The sequence below is a fragment of the Protopterus annectens genome, chromosome 10.part0 (genome assembly GCF_019279795.1).
Source record: "Protopterus annectens isolate FY-2018-M chromosome 10.part0, PAN1.0, whole genome shotgun sequence".
Lineage (NCBI taxonomy): Eukaryota > Metazoa > Chordata > Ceratodontiformes > Protopteridae > Protopterus > Protopterus annectens.
The window spans coordinates 1,589,340,065-1,589,357,758 of NC_056744.1; the positions used below are offsets into that span (position 1 = coordinate 1,589,340,065).

The 17,694-nt window shown below is 40.3% G+C and overlaps 1 protein-coding gene across 1 annotated transcript in view; it reads right to left on the reverse strand.

Annotated features, from left to right (window-relative positions):
- LOC122813760 (general transcriptional corepressor tupA-like) overlaps positions 1 to 17,694 on the reverse strand; it is a 339,582-nt gene that overhangs the window by 205,966 nt on the left and 115,922 nt on the right. Inside the window, exon 6 of the mRNA XM_044086245.1 lies at positions 16,529 to 16,637. Within this exon, the coding sequence (XP_043942180.1) occupies positions 16,529 to 16,637 (109 nt within the window). The remainder of the gene's footprint in view (positions 1 to 16,528; positions 16,638 to 17,694) is intronic.

Below are 17,694 nucleotides of genomic sequence, written 5' to 3' on the forward strand. Positions count from 1 at the left end.
CTACATAAAGAAGGACAATATGAATTGGTGTGGATAATAGGTGACCTGAACGTACACATCAGGACAGACAGAACAGAATATGAGGACTGCCTGGGGCCACGTGGATGGGGCAACAGGAATAAAGGAGAGGCCATTCTAGACTTCTGTCTGGCAAATGTAATGATGGTGGCCAACACATGGTTCAGCAAAAGAGACAAGTCACAAGATCACACACAAGAGTGGCCAACATGCAACTCAGGTAGACTTCCTCTTTGTAAGGAAAGGGGGGGGTAGAATCAGCAATTGCAAAGTCATCTCCAGTGAAACAGTCGGCTCACAGCATAAACCACTGGTTGCCACAATCAGGTGTAAGTAGTGGTCAGAGAAGGCTCTAAGGGCAACAGAGACCAGGCTGAATATCTGGAAGGTGACTGGAGAGAAACCACAACAGTTCAAGACATTACTCAGAGTTTTAGCACCTCAAGGAGAAGATTAAGAAATGGGTGGAGCTGAGGAAGAATGGCAGCACCCCAAAACAGCATGTGTGAGGACTATAAAACATATATGAGCCTAACCAGGTACATAAGGAAAGCTGGTGGTGGAGTGCAGAAGTCCAGGAAGTCATCAAAAGAAAGAAGGAGTGTAGGAGAAAGGGGGAGACAGAATAGACTGACCAGGCTAGGAAGGAATACTGTTTGGAAAACAAAGAGGCTAACAGATGTGTTGAAACAGCAAAGAACAAGGCATCAGAGCCTGTCGACTAACTTCTGGAAAGTGACTCAGTCGATGGCAAAAAGAAACCCTATCAGGTTGCAAGACAAAGACAGAGAGATAAAGAAGATAGTCAGCCACCCTTAATAAAGAATGCCAGCAGCAATCTGCTCACCAGTCCACAGGACATCAAAGGCAGATGGAAGAAATAATTCCACTGTCTTCTGAATGAAGAACACCCCACAGAAGCTGTACTGCCCCACAGAAGCTGTACTGTCCCAGACACAGCCATGATGAAAGTAGAGGAGAGGCCCACCACAGAAGGAGTAAGAACAGCACTAAGGAAAATAAAATCAGGGAAAGCAGCAGGATCAGATGTGGTCACAACAGATATGATACGTTGGCTGAGATAAGGGAGAAATGGCTCCTGATGGTACATATAGCAGTACAGAGAGAAAGGCGTATCCCAGTTGACTGGAAAATAAGCATACTAGCACCAGTATTCAAGAACAAAAGGGACATTCACAACTGTGGGTAGCATAGAGGCATCAAACTCCTATAACATTGCATGAAAGTTTGGGAGAGGCTGATTGACACATGCATATGCAAAGTAGTAGAAAGTAAGATGGGAGATGAGTAGTTTGGATTGAGATCAGGATGCAGCACAATTGACCTAATGTTTGCATTGAGACAGATAGTTGAGAAGAAGAAACTAGAGATGATGAAAGAGTTCAACTGGGCATCCCTAGACTGAAGAAAGCATATGACAAGGTCCCAAGAAAGCTGACTTGGGGAGTCCCTGCAGTGGTTCAAAGTCAAAAAAACATTGGTAGGATCACTGCAAGATATGCACAAGGACCCAGTGACTCAAGTGCAACCAATGTTCAGTCTCACAGAAAGGTTCCCAGTGGGAATTGGGTTGTATCATGGTTCAGCTCTGAGCCCACTGCAGTTCGTACTGGTGACGGACCACACTAGCAAATAGGTTAGAGGGGACAGATCAACAAAGTTGCTGTATGCAGACAATGTGGCACTACAGCCAGACTCTGTGCAAGAACTGTAGCAATGGGTAGGGGAATGGAATACAAATCTGAAGGCACATAAGAGGAAATGGAGTACCGATAACACAGTTGTAATGGCAGCAACCTGTCTTATCTGTACCCAGACAAGACAGTTGTTGTGGCAGCAAATGAGGAAATCAATAAACGCTGCAAACTGAGATAGAAGGAAAAATAGTGGAACAGGTTAACAGCTTCAATTATCTGGGAGAGGTGGTTGAGGAGAACAGAAGTCTGAATGAGGAGGTCAAGGCTACAATCAGAAGGGCTGCAGCCAACAGGGACAGAGTGTCAGGTGTACTGTATGACAGAAAAATGTCAAAGAAGCTGAAAAGTAAGGTGTATAAAACAGTGATGCGACCAGTACTCCTGTATGGTACAAAAACTTGGGCAGTAAAGGTACAGAGGTTGAGGAAGCTAGAGGTGATGGAGATTAGGTGCCTAAGACAGGTAGAAGAATGCATACTGTGGGACAGACAAAAATATGAAGACATCTGAGCAGAAGCCAAAGTAGCTCCAGTTGCAAAAAAAGTCAAAGAGAACAGATTACAGTGGTTTGGGCACATGTGGTAAAAAGCAGAAGACAATCTTATGAAGAAGATTTGGGACAGACAGGAAGAAGGCAGGAGAAAATGAGGGCAACTAGCAAAGGCGTAGATGGACTGTGTGAGAGAAGACCTGTGACAGTCAGGCATAAGCGTCAAAGAAGGTTGAAGAATGGCACTGGATAGAGAGTGTGAGATGGTGATGGTTGACATGGCACCTTGACCCCATGTCGAAAATGGGAAAAAGGGGGTTGATGATCATGATGATGAAATCTCTCAGATCAATAGCTCTACTATATTAAGAATCAAAGTTTCTCCTGCAAATAATTTAACTTAAATATTTTCAAATATATCTTCTTCATAACCATTCATATTTTCATAATACTCTTACAACAGAATTTCAAACTTTCATTATCCATTCATATTATCCATCTTCATTAAATTTGTCAATTAATTCAACAAATATCTTTGAGGCAGAGTAAGATAAGTAATCAGAATTATCAGGATTTTGAAGATGTTACTCATAAATTTCTGTTTTCCATTTCATTATAAGGGCTATCAATAGCATTGGTCTTCCCCTTGCTAAAATTTACACTCCCCCCTTAACGTCAAACCAATACACCAGCTTGTTAAGATGTTACTTAATCAAGATTTGAAACTGAATTATTCTGTATCAGTTTAGACTGATATTATACATTATAACAAGGTTATCCAAAGATTGACAATGGCTACATCTGATACATTTTACAATTCTAGAATTAAGCTTCCTGACTTAATAAATATTTACCTGGGCTCCTACAAAAAGTTAAAATTGAGAATGCTTTATAATGAGTGGGACCAGCAAAGCGGAAGAGAAGATTATGGCATAGAGGATGATGGTCTGCCATTATTTCTAAAGACCTAAGTTTAAAATGGAAGAAACATTTTTGGATTTGAAGAAATGTATTTCAGATCAGGATATTTCTTTTCAGTACAAAATATTAGCTAGTCAGTATTTACTATTCAGATTATATTTAATATGGCTTATATTTACACATCAATCTGTTGACATTATGGGAAATTTAATGCAAATATTATTCACTGTTTTTGGGGCTGTTACTAGATTCAGGTCTGGCTGAAGAGAACAAGTTTTTTTTTTCTTTTTAATTTTAGAACATATATTACAAATTAGATTTATCTGATCATCTGGAGAATTTAAAAGACTTGACAGATTGTCAGCAACATGAATCCTACCTTGCCACACAGCTATGAAAAGATTTCCGCTTGCCAAATGGAACTCAAACTCTCTACTACCTTTTCCTGAGCAAGACCTATGGAATCCTTTTTGCAGATCATTATTTGTACAAAATGCGAACTGTGGTGGTGGTGCTGCAGTAGTGTTGTTGCCTCACAGTAAGACGTTGTCCTGTTCGATTCTCAGCTAGAGCGTCTTCTGTGTGGAGACATGTGTGAATGGGCGTACCTTCGTTGAAGGTTGTGCGTCAGGGCCAGCAACTCGGCACGTAAAAAAATCTACTGCCAATCATTAGCAGACCAGAGTTCCGCTGTGGCGACCCCTAACCGGGAAAAGCCGAAAGACACAACATTATTTGTACAAAATGCATTCAAATAGCATTTAGTTTTCTGTTTTACAATTGGTTTATGGTGTTTATAATGTTCTTCTATTTTGAAACTGGACTACGAATCACAGACTAGCACTAGCACTGTGTGCCTACACAGTGCTAATGTCTGAAGAAGTCACTGTACAAAGACCCAGAGAGTTAATTAGAAATGGGGCAGGCAAAGGCTAGCACCTACATGCTAAACAATAGACCACATAACTGTAATGTTACTGTCAAGATTAGTATTATGCTATGATACAACAGGAAGAGAATTACAACAGTATGCATGGACAATGTGATGGATATGGCAGACTAACATGCCTGAGTAAGCAAGTGCCTATGCACATCATACAGCAACATAAAGCTGCGGCTATATGACTAATCACCACAAGAAGAGCAAGAAAGTGAAGCACATGGTCAACGGATAGACTAATGCAGGTGTGTAGGTGTGGACAGCAAAGAGCCAATCCTGCTCATCATGCAAACAAGGAAGAAATGGAGTAGAAAGGAAAGTAGAAAAGGGACACTGTGAGCAGAGATGAACATATCAGAATAAGTGTAGGTGTGGACAGCAAAGAGCCAATCCTGCTCATCATGCAAACAAGGAAGAAATGGAGTAGAAAGGAAAGTAGAAAAGGGACACTGTGAGCAGAGATGAACATATCAGAATAATAATGCATAAACAGTGAGGTAAGGATTTCTTTATATTCCTTTTATAATTGTAGTAAAAGAAAGGTAGATGGAGAAGGTATTGAGGGATTGTTGTGGGTGGAAGAGTGGAAGAAGAACAGACAGTAGGGGTAGTCAGACAAACACGGAAGGCAGACAAACACGGAAGGCAGACTATGTGGTAAACACAAAAAAAGGTGAGGATTACAATGGATGGGCACATATAGACAGAAGGTTGGTGATGGGGAGGATTGGAAAATGAACAAGGAATGAAAAATGACCTATGGAAGCAGGGAAGACACCATTGAGGGGATATAGTGGGCTCTGGCCATGGCTGGCCTCCAGGTGAATCCAAAGTGCAGCACACTTGGGCATTGATCACCTTTCTGGCAGATGTTATGAACCAGTTGCTCCTCTGGAGGCCTGATGGGCAAGGCCTGTCAGTCATATGACTCAGTCATGTCAGAACATTCTCTACAATGCCAAGGTGAACATTCAGTTTCCTCTGCACCTTGGTAGTGACAAGCCTTTGCACTTGGACATGGATAGCACCAGTGACCTCTCTGAGTCAGCTGCAACAGGGGATCACTACCCCCCCACCTGACAAGCAGACCTGGGAGGCACTAGCAACCCAGTACCAGATGCAGCAGCTAGTCCAGGTGAGTGCAGCCACTTCTTTACCTATTCCATAAATGGACCTGCAGAAGGATAACATAATACAAATGAATTATCAGATGTTACTACCAAGTAAACAGTCATATAACATGGAATAAACATTACTCCACATCCTATCGATGTCTTCCATAGAAACTACTTCATAAACATCAGTATCACACAACCCCTGCTTTCACGGGTTCAACAGCTGAAGGTTACAGCAAACAGGATATCATATGGCTGACATCAGCAGGACAACTGTAACTGATAGCAGCATGTAAGAAGCACAGTCTGATGACACAGTTGCACTGCCTGCAACCTATTAGGGGAGGGGGTCACAAGCATCCACCATTACATTGGCCTCTGTAGAGACATTGTCTAAGCACATGATCTCACCACAGCATAAAAATGTCCTCTACTGGACAGTCCCACACTGCTTCAACCTATGTCTCAATCCCACTGAGCACCTGCATAAGGCATTATCACGACTACAGCTGCATCCCTGATACGGCTACAACATTCAGAATTGACCAGCAGATGTGCAGTTCAGTAATTCACTCACAGATGTTTGCTACACACAGCATTATGCAAATGGTGATTGTGCTCAATGACTTGCAGGTGGACATCCACTAACTGCAGATGACACAAGACATACTGGCAGGGAACAAACAGTGCTGATAAATGTCTCCATAGATGCATCCATTAGACACATTACAACCAATATCAAGTCTTCCTCCATGCAGCATTCAGTCTACAGCCATGCAGGGCTCCAGATATGGAGTGGAGAGGCACAGGCTGTCTCATGTCAGACTACACAGATCACTGGTGAGATGGCATCAGTGTTGCTTGTGAGCACATCGTCTGACAGACCTGGCCAGAGCCATTGCCAGGACACAGAATACATCACTACTCAGACTTACAACATGAAACATCCCATCAGAGTGCATGTATATGACAGGATTGAGCCCAAACACTGGAAGCTAACAGAGTGGCCACCACTATTGGAGGATGAGATCCCTGATGTCACACAACATCCCACAGTACATATCTAACATATTCACTTCCGATGAATTTACCTCTCAGTGCAGTGTAGCAGTGTCTTGTCACTGTGTTCATCCCCCAGTATATGCAAGTGATCATGACTATGACCTGCACAATACCACACCTAAGTGCATATGGTGATATCTGATGCACAGACTGGTCATTCCATGCACTCCACAGTACACTCTGGGTTGCTATACTGCATACATCTTGTTTCTCTGTATCGTTTCTGACATCGTCCATAGCTTTGAACCATAGGTTGCCTCTCTGCCAGTGCTGCAGTTGATTGTGCCCACACATTAGCAGAGGAAGAAAAGAGCTGGGGATCACAGATATAATTCTGTAGAGGTTAGGTGGGTATATATGCAGGGTATATGCACCTATTCCCCCCACAATGGCAACTGATGGGGGCATGGGTATAGCAGGGCCTGTACTGCTAGCCTAGCAGTGTGTGGATGCTTCTATATACATGCACACACATGGATGATTCTGCCTTGACTCTCCACTCTGTCCTTCTACTGCTGCTAAAACTTATATGGCATGTTCTGCTATGATGCATACCTACTGCTTCATGTCTAAGGACACTGGCAGAGGAAGAAAAGACCCGTGGATCACAGGTATCATTCTGCAGAGCTTAGGTGGGTCTTTATATGCTCCTCTTCCCACTGCAGTGGCAGTTGATGGGTGCATGGGTATAGCAGGACCTGTACTGCTAGTCTAGTGTTGTATGGATGCTTCTATAGAGACACACACACACACACACATGCAGACAGAATTCAGATACAACACTATGTACTGCTTGGCAGACTGGAGTGTTCACCATCTGCCCTTCTTCTGTTATTGCATAATATACCACCTAACCTCTACTAACTGAGAGCTGCTCAAAGACTCAGCAGGGTCCCTTCCCACTCCAGATTAGTCAAGCTAACCTTGGTAGTTTAGTCCCATCTCCCCAGCCTCCTTTCCCCACTGCCTGGATTCACTAAACGCATCAGATTACCAGAGTGATATGTGGGCTTCCATCCTTCTGCACCATAGCAACAGCTTTCTGAAGTTGTTTTTCTGCTCTAGTTCTGATTATTCCACAGTTAGTAATAGTCTTCTCATCTCTCATATAATATCATTATAAGTTCATTGTTTGCCAATCCTGCAAGGATAATCTCTTACTCGGTCTGTACTAAAGTCTAGCAGTCTTTTAATAAACTAAAAGGGAATACCAATGTGAAGTTAACAAAAATATATAGACTGTGTGTTGTTGTGTCTGTCTTACTGCTGCCTTGAATTTATCCACATTATGTTCCTGTATGCTAGTGTATTTATTTGACTATTCTTACATTAGCATTACCAGTTAATCTTATCCAGGGTGTTGCATAAATGAAATTGCTGTTAGCCAACTTTACTGGTGTATAGGGATGAAGCCCTGACTCCAACCCATGCAAAACAAGATCATTTAGAAGCTTAGCCATCTGCAGGAGTCAGTGTGTTGGTAGATGGAAAAGTGATTAAGCTTTACCTAATCCCCTGTCTCAGGAGGGATGGGGGGGCGGGTTCTTATGAGGAGAGTGGGTCATTTCAAAATCTCCATTGGAAACACAACACAGAACAGCAAGATGGGCTAGATATGGACTGAAGTTTGAGGGCCTTAGGGCTCAGATCATGCTCCTAGAAAATGCCTCATAGCATGCATTTATTTACAAAAAGAGACATCAGCACAATGGCAGGTAAGGATTTAACACAACAGTGTGCCACCTCCAACATGCAATATCTACAGTTTTTAGACTGTCATTCTTTTGCACCTAGCATCCTTGCTATACAAACTAAATGACGCACCAGTGTAAGTTTTGTGACCCTGAAGTTAATGGTTAAGATATTTGCCTTACAGACACAAGGTGCACGGTTTGAGTCTCACATGGGTTAGTTGGCTAGGCTTAAAATGGCCCATAAGGGCAGTTAGCATACTACTAATCTATGAACCTATGAATCTAAGTCTGGTGGTGTTAAACTGGAGATGGGGGCTGTGGTATCTAGAAGAGAAGAGGCTTGAAGAGGAAGGCACAGTACTGTGGGAAGCATTAGCTCAACCTGTGAAGCAAGGAGTCTATGGGAGAAAAATATTGTACCCTAAAGTAACTATTTCCTTTTTTATCATATTTGCTGTCTATTAAGTTAAGTAAGGTAATAGTCTCAAGTAATTTCTATCATTCTATACTGTATGGATATATCTGTCCTGGGTCATCTGATTCAAAGCTAAAAATGGCTCTTGTCCAAGCAAGCAAATAAATAAATACTAACAGGTAAGCAAAAAAAAGCCAGATAAGGAAAGCCTGTCTCATACTAGAGCTATGATAATCCAGTATTCTAGGTAATAAGAAATGTTTGATCCCAGAAAGGAAATTTTTTTCCATCTAGATCATTTTGGCCTTGGTAGATCTGATGTCCACAAGCAGTACTGGGACCTGATGTGGCAGAGAATGATGCAAAATATGACTGATGTGGGCAGCCATAAAAGGTTTCTGCAACAGGTTTGAAAAAGGCTTACTAATGCAATACTCTAAGCAAAGGAAAAGGCATGGGATGTCGAGACCATTAGGTCCACCACAGGAGGTGGACCACCAACACTAAGCCATCTCATACAGGATGAGAAATTATTGGTGTTGCTCACTGGCCAAGGGAGTGGCCTCATAGCTAGGGGTGAAATGGATGTGGAAGCTAGGGTGGCATCAGTCACCCATATGCCAGTTTGGGATGTCCCAAGTTAGTAAGGTCTATTACAATACAGTAAACATAAACACCACTGCACTTCAGGGATGGATTGACCAAGGCTCACCTGAATACCTTTCTTTCCAGGCACCTCTGGTCTGCAACTGCAATAACCAACAAGACAAGTTATGTTTATCGAAGTATGCAATAGCAGTACTGAACTGTGTAGCACTATGATTTCCAATGAGGTTTCAAATGGCAAATGTGCAGGTAGAAAATATGTGTGTGTTCCTGCTCTCCTAGGTTCTTCTAGTTCGGCACAACAGGACAACATACAGCTGATGTTAACAAGACACCTGTGGCTGACAACGATGGCTACATGTGATTGCACAGTCTGATGTCACAGCGGCACTGTCTCCTTGACTGCAGGGGTAGTAGTCACTCCATCCACTATAACAGACATCCCTTTGAAGATATAGGCTGAGCACACAGCCTCATTATAGCATGATGGACAGCTTCTACCTGATAGGTGGCTGTTGGCAATATCCATTTCCCCCAGCACACACAGCATCTGAAATGCAAACCATCTCTACAGGGAACAGACACATATGAGGCAAATTAGATACTGGTATGACTCCAGGACCACTGCCAGTATAGCTGTGACTGTGTAGGCCAATGATCCAGGTAAAATCAGCTACTACCAACAGCATAGGTGGTGTGTGTGTGTTGTGGATTCTGGGATGATGGGCAACAAATGCACCGTGACACAGAGTATACAATCCTACAGAGGATACTGGTGAGAAAATATTGACTCCATTGGTTTCTCCATGAGATATATTGCAACTGCCCTTAAATCAGCCTCAAGAGGCCATACCTTCCATCCTCAAGGAAGGGTCAGGATGCAGGGAGGCAAGACACAGACTACCCCAAATAAGACAGATGAAACTTTACAGCCTCACTGTCACAAAGGGGAATACAGAGTGCTACTCCCAGTTGAACACGTCATCCAGTTCATGGCCAGTGCATTGCTTTGGGTCATCATCTAGGAGGCTTCCTCAGGCTGCATGCACACATTCACATAGTCCTACCTCTACCCTGTCATCAATGCCAACCTCACTCACAGTCACTGATAATTTTGAGAACAACAGTGCTCATCAGGATCAGCACATGGTGTACACACCATCAGTGTGAATGCGCATAGTACCATGTTTCGAACCCTTCCCTGGACTGTGCCTATCATCATGTCAGTCTCTCAAAACCCTAACTCAGGTCATAATGTTGCAGTCATCTCTTACTGTGTTCCACCCCCAACCACATGTGCAAGTGGTGATGGCTGCACCCTTGCCCATCTTGTAACCTTGGTGGACATAGTTACGTCCAACATCTGAGTGGCCAGTCCATGCATTGTCCTGTATACCCTGCACATTCTGTATTGTGTAGTTCATGGCTCACAAGTGGACACCAAACGCTGCCTCTTTGTCAGTGCTGCAATGTATTACTCTCACATTTGCTTCATCTGTGTTATTGTTGCTGCATATTCTCCAACTGACTCTCTACCCTACCTCTCCTCTACATGCACAACAGGTATGGGAGGTCCTGCCACGATAATAACCTGATACTAGAGTTGTTTGTGCAACACCATGTTTTGCAGCACACCTTATACAACAAACGTCTTGGTACAAATTTCAGGACTGTAATTTGGTGTCTCTTCTGATATGTTTAGTCAACAGAAGTATATCTTGAGTAGGCAGAACATCCATTGCACTTAATTACATGTTTTTGCAAGTGAGGCATTATACGCCATGTCCTGCATGGTCTCTAGGTTACAGACTGGGGTCACCAACCATAGCTCTAGGACTTATTCAGCATTGTCTGAAACATACAATAAACATATTATATGTGGCATTTCCTCACTTCCATACAACCTGTGTGTACAGAGGTGTCTTTCTAGCTTGTGTGTGTGTATCTACCAACTTGATGATTGTGTAGGATACTCCTTTGCAAGAACGTTTAGTTTAGGTTGGATATGTGCCAGATGTGTGAATCATGGGACCTGCCTGGGTGGCACATGGACACATTATAAACAATGCCCTATCACAGACTACTTCACAGTTAAATAAGTACACAACTAAAATAAAAATAAAATAGAAAAACAACCAAAAGACTAGTAACCCAGTAGAATCCAGAAGTACTTTATTCACTCTCTGACGTCTCGACTGGAATACCTTCAAAGGAGAAATTCTCCTTTGAAGGCATTCCAGCCGAGAGGACAGAGAGTGAAAAGAGTGAATAAAGTACTTCTGGATTCTACTTCACAGTTAAAGCTTATCCTGTTGATGTATCACAGTCTGTCTGGACAGCTGGGACTTTGATGGCAAAGTTTGTGCAGTCAATGGCTCCCAGGACCTCAGAAAGTAGGCAACATTGTAAAACACCCACATGGTGGTGGTAATCTTCTCTGAAGTCCTAGGGAACCAGATATGCTTTTTCACACACTGCATCTTAATATTGAGGAACTGGCAGTGATATCCACAATTTTCCCAAGTATGTTACTCAAATGTCCCCGTACCTATGATGGTTAAAGCTGCACATTCCTTGGTATCCAGAGGAATAGCTATACTATTCACTCCACCTAGATTTTGCTTGTGGAAGACATCGTTCAAAAAGGTTTCATACAGTGTCTCTCTGTCCACACAAAAACAGTCCACAATCTACTAGTCATATACAGCTGGTTGTATGTCAGGTGCTGCCTGCACCTCTTCCACTGGTGCACATGATGGCAATTAGCACCATTGCAGGCACTGATGCTAAGGGCAGTTGTTAACACATACTAATGCTGAGCTATAGCTGCTGTTACTCTAAACATCCCTCCCCTCAAACACCAGGACTCTCAGCATAAACATAAAGGGTATATGCTGAGGTTTGGTGCACCTGTTTCATATGTTTCTGAATTGGTCTGACATATTAGGTCTTGTCATTTACATATACCATGTGATTCAACTGGATAACTTCTTTTTCCAATTTCTATCACTACTAGAGTTTACAAGTAACTTATATAAAATGTTTCTCACATGGAGTATGTTTGTCTAAGGATATATCTTATGTCCGCACTTACATTTTCTAAAGCTTTGCTGTACATACTGCTCTAACAAAACATAAAACTATTAATATCAACAACCGGTGAGAAAACATCAGAAGAAAAATCAAAACATAATACTGATGAGAAATATGAAAACTCAAATAGTAAATATTTGTTTATTATAATGTTGATGGGAAATAAAGTCAAAAATTTCAAACAGGAAAAATATATATTTTTTAAGATCGGAAAAAGCTAACAAGGCAAAACAACAATAACGTGTAGAGAAAAGTAATGAATAAGGCTATAAAAATTCCATAGTCTAGGAAGGACCAGGGAAGAACAATTAAAAAAAAATACTCTAAATGGGGGAAAAAACCCTGAAAGATCTGACCTGAATGTAGATCAGAATGTAAGGGCAATATAAACAAACAGAACAACAAAAGAAAATACTTATAAAGAATATTCAAAGTGAATAAACTATTAGGAAATGTAGCCTGAGGCTATTTTTGATGCTTGCAGGATGCAAGACAAAAGAGATCTGCAGAGTAAGATTTTTTTTGCAATGCATTATTGGTAAAACTGGACAGGCTCATAAACTAAGAAAATAAGAGATTCTGAGCAGGGGACTGTTGGCTGATGAGGACTCCTCCTCTCGGATATAGAGATATAAGAACAGCAAACATCATTAAAAAATAAAATCTCAACATCTAGAATAGAACAATACTTATGTGAATCACTATCAACCATGTTAAAAACATGTTAGTATAATCCCTGATTTATAGTGACAGGCTTTAGTGGTACCATTTCACATGGAGGGGGTCATATAAGACTAAACTGTTTTATAGCCATTAGCTAGACTAGCTAGACTGATATTCTAAGTAAAACCGTGGAAAGAGACATAACAGAACTAGGCCAATCTTCTTTTGTTAGATAAGAGCAGTATGGCTTTGTTAAAGGAAAGTTTTGCCTTTTGATTCCTTTGGTATCCTTTGTATATATAACAGTAGCTTCTGATGATGGACTAATATGGCATGCTATCTTGACTCTGATAAAGTTTTCAACAGTATACTGAATAAGGAAATAACTGACAGATTAAATGCATTGGTTGTCAGTTCATACATCCATCAGTGGGGAAAACACAGCTTTATTTTTAGTAATTTGACTAAACAAGTAAGCCCGCTAGACAGTGTCCCTTCACAAGAAAAGAAACAAGATGTAGCAAGCCAGGGTGGGCAGGTCAGCTATCCATCTTGAAGGGGGTTGCTAGTGGTGACACATAAGGTGTGCTGGATCCACTCTTCATACTATTTTTCAGATATAAAAATGGAAATGTACTCTGGATAACTAAATATACTGATGGCTGCAAAATGGGTAACATTATTACTTCAGCAAAAGATGTCAACATTCTCTAAAAGCAAGCTACAAAAAACATGGTATAGTAGTAATGGCTTTGTCTTTAATGTCAATAAATGCAGCATGATGCTAGAAAAAGTGATAAATTAAGACTACAAAATAAGCTGTTAAATCTTTAGAAATAACATTATAACTAAAGATAACAGACAAAAGTTTAGACTGACCAGTCTGTGTACCTCCTTAGGTCAAAAAGACATATTCTGCAGCCCATCTGATTCTAAATGGCGTGTCTAAATACTTTGCAGAAATTGCTGTACTGCTTTAAACTTAACTGATTTAGCCTATATTTGAATACAGTGCTACACTGTAAAACCAATGAACAAACCACCTGAAATAACCTGGAAAGATACAGTTCCTTACTGGAAAACTCAGATGTGGAAAAACAACTATTCAGAAAGTGTTCAGGCACTGTCCTTGTATTTTGCTTATTACAGTATACCTAGGGATGACCCATCCCCAGTCAATAATGCAGTGCCTGTCTGACCTGGTTGTTTTTAAAAGTGTGTGCCTGGAACTCAGTGCTGAGCGGTCTGACATTATATTAGGGAATGTAACAGTAAAAATAAATGTCAATATTAGAAAAACTGTTACAAATACATTATGTAACACTTAGTAATGTTATGGAATAAGCTTTTCCTTACAGCCAGAACTAGTTAGTTATTAATCTAATTCAAACAGATTCTTGATGTGTATATGGAAAACAGAAAACGTCAGCATGGGGTTACGGTATCTAGCTTCTTGAAGGCATTGAGCACTATAAGATAGAAAAGTGAACCTATTAAGTTTTCCCAAAAGCAATATCTTCAAAAGACTACAGGGAAAGTGGCTGCTAATCAGCACAATTTATATTAATTTCCCAGACAGACTATGGTTCTTGTAAGAGACACTGCTGAGAGATATCCTTTTCCTCTTTTTGAGGATGCAACTGCAGGACTGGATGAAAACCTGTGGACCAGTGAACAACCTTAGGAGGTACTTTATTCTGAGATGCTTTGGCAAACCATGGCCTGATGAGTTGGCATCAGCAGAGTAAGCTGACTGCACTCCAACTTTGGAAGATTCCCACAATGACAACTTGGAAATTCTTTGCGAAATAGTGACAATTCAGCAACAGATGAATTGGTATTTGTATTTGTACTTGTTTCTGTTCAGAAAATGCCTCAATATGAAGGTATTGTTGGCAGATAAGTAGCCACTTTAACTGTAACTGGAGTTTTCTGGTAAACAAAACATAACCAGTTCAGTGGATTTTCTTTCTCTACAACAATCAACAAGGATTCTATGATTAACCAGGTAAAATTACTATATAACAGATTTCTTTAACTAAAACAGACACTTTCACTAACTCTGTGAAGGAGACATTCATTCTTTCTCTACTTTTGTATTCATGGTAACAGAACCTCCTTTGCCAACTTTTTGAAATGCTGCATGGCCCCTGTTGTGGGATAATTTGTAGGTATGCACTGTACATAAGTGTCCTTTTCCAAGTTCAGAAAAAGAATGCAACAAGTTAGTGTGGGTGGATTACTAGTGGAAGAGCAAAAGAATGTACTGGGACCACTCTTCATATTATTTTTCAGACGAAAAAAAGAAATGTTCTCTGGATAACTAAATATGCTGATGACTGCAAACGGAGGACATCATTACTACAATAAAAGATAGCAACATTCTCTAAGACAGTCTACAAACATTTGATGTATTATAATGGCCTTGTCTTTAATATTAACAGATGTATGGCCTTGTCTTTAATATTAACAGATGTATCATCAGGATATTAGCAAAAGACTGTAAATCAGGATAACAAAATCATTATCATTAGAAATAATGTCATCTCAGAAATCACTGGATGGAGCCTTTATTATTTCCTTTTTAATTATATTCCATGTTTTCCCAAAGTGATTACTGGTTTTGGTCTATAAGTCAAAGGAGAAGAATCTGCTTCTGTCATTCTTTTTTTTATTTCTTACCTTCAAGTGACATTTCCTTCTCTCAGATTAAACTTACATATTGTTTAGTTTATTCATTTGTTTTGTAAAAAAATGTCTTAAAAGTGGAATCACTTCAGTTTCATGCTATATTAAATTTCTTGTACTGCTCACAATTAAAAATGTTATAAGAAGTATCTAGACAAACACATGTTCATAATGACAGTTTAGCAGTAAGCCATTCACCACAAGCACATTATAAGACCAGTGAGAAATCCATTACATGTGATAAATTTCTTTATAAATCATGAGCCACTCTGTTTTCTATCAACAAGAAAAAATAAAAAAAGAATAGGTTTAATATAGTTGCCATCTGAAATCTTAGGTCTAAACCAAGTGATAATGAATTACAATAAATCAAAGGGGTCAGAGCTATGAGAAGAATGAAAGATGGTGCCCACCAGGTTTGAACTTACAAGCAGCTTGTGGTAACCAATGTCAGTACAGCATCAGTGTTAAATTGGCATTGCCCTTGCATGGGGGGAGGGGGCAGGTACAAGAGTTCTCCAGACTACACTGCATGAGCTACTATTGCCAGATGGCTATCTGCTCTGTCGTGGGTTGATTGTCCTCTGAAAATAATCAGACCTTCTTTGGTTCCTCATTAGTTTAACTAGTGAAAAGTTACACTATGACCTAAACCCTAGAGTAGAAACTGTTAATAAACATAGTATGTTTTACATGGAGATCAGAACAGTCAAATTCCTTGCAGCAAAGTTTGCAGTACTTAGCTGGCCATCTGTCCAGTTGTTGGAGTAGTAGTAGTATTAGTGTGTGTATATATACACATATAACACATATAACACACGCACACACGCACACACACACACACACACACACACACACACACACACACACACACACACACACACACACACACACACACACCATTATTACCCTGGACCTGTTACCTTTCAGCCACAGGCTCAGCAGACATGGTTTACAATCGCTATATTCATCCTCTTTTATCTTCCTCGCATCATTGTTCCCTTTTTTCCTGTCCCACTTTACGCTCTCAGCTCCTATAAGGACTAAAAAAGCATGGAAATGTTCCATGAAAACATACATTTTCAGTCATTCAGCACACAGTTACCTGGACTGTGTCATCCCAACCTCCAGATATAAAGCAATCATCGTAGTCTGGGTGAAATGTCACAGCAAAAACATGGAAGCGGTGGCCATTCATCACTGTACTCGAAGGGCTGAAAACAAACAGTGGACAGTTAAATATATGCATTGGTTTACCCTATACCTTAAGACTGCTTTAACAGGTTGACTATTTTCTCATCAGAATTAAAAAAAAGTTCCTAGTTCAAAAAAAAAAACTTGCTTCAAAATGTTTTGGGCAGGTAGAAATAAATTTAGAAGTATAAGAAGGAAATGTACACAGATGAAGGGACCTGCACAAGAGAAGCATAATAAACTACACATTGGGAAACAAGGAATAAATTAAAAAGTACTACTATAAACAAAAAGAAAGTGCATGTGAACTTTTACTATACAAAATGGAAATATCACAACATAGTACATTATTAATCCATTATTATACAAAAAGAAATGCAACAAATTACCAAACTATTGTCACTAACCCAAACACCACTGAGGTACTACACCACACTGCTATACACAGTTAAAGCATCTCCAGCTGTGGGTCAGTCCCATTATCTGACTAAAAATAACACATAAAACAAAGACTACTAACTAATGGCTGCAGAAAACGTATATTAAGAAGCTGTGAATGTACACAGACAAAACAGAGAATATTACTATTTTATTGTTATATGAAAGGATAACAACATGGAGTTAAATCACTACAGCACACACTGAGTATAGGACTTACTAATAAAAATTAGTCCAGGTAAAATCGTCCAATTGTGGAGTTCAGCATTACAGCTGAAATGCTGCCCCGCCATTCTCTTTACTTATTTTATGATGATTGTTTTTGTTTAATGTATTGCACATCCACTTCCTTTTTTTTTTATTATTAGGTTAAATAAATGTTCTGTTTATTTATTTTCCACTTCTCCATCATGATTTGGACAAACGGTAAGGTAATACAATGAAGTGACACTGAGAAACCAGGAAACATTTAACAAAAACAGACTATGGGGGGGCATTCAAAAACACTGGATGCACAGTTTTTACCAAACTGGCATGATGGGGGGTGATTTTGGTACATACAGGATGTAGTGCGATTATGTTTAAAGAGAAGTAGCATGGTATCTGTGGTATGCAAATGACTGCATAATGTCATGCAAA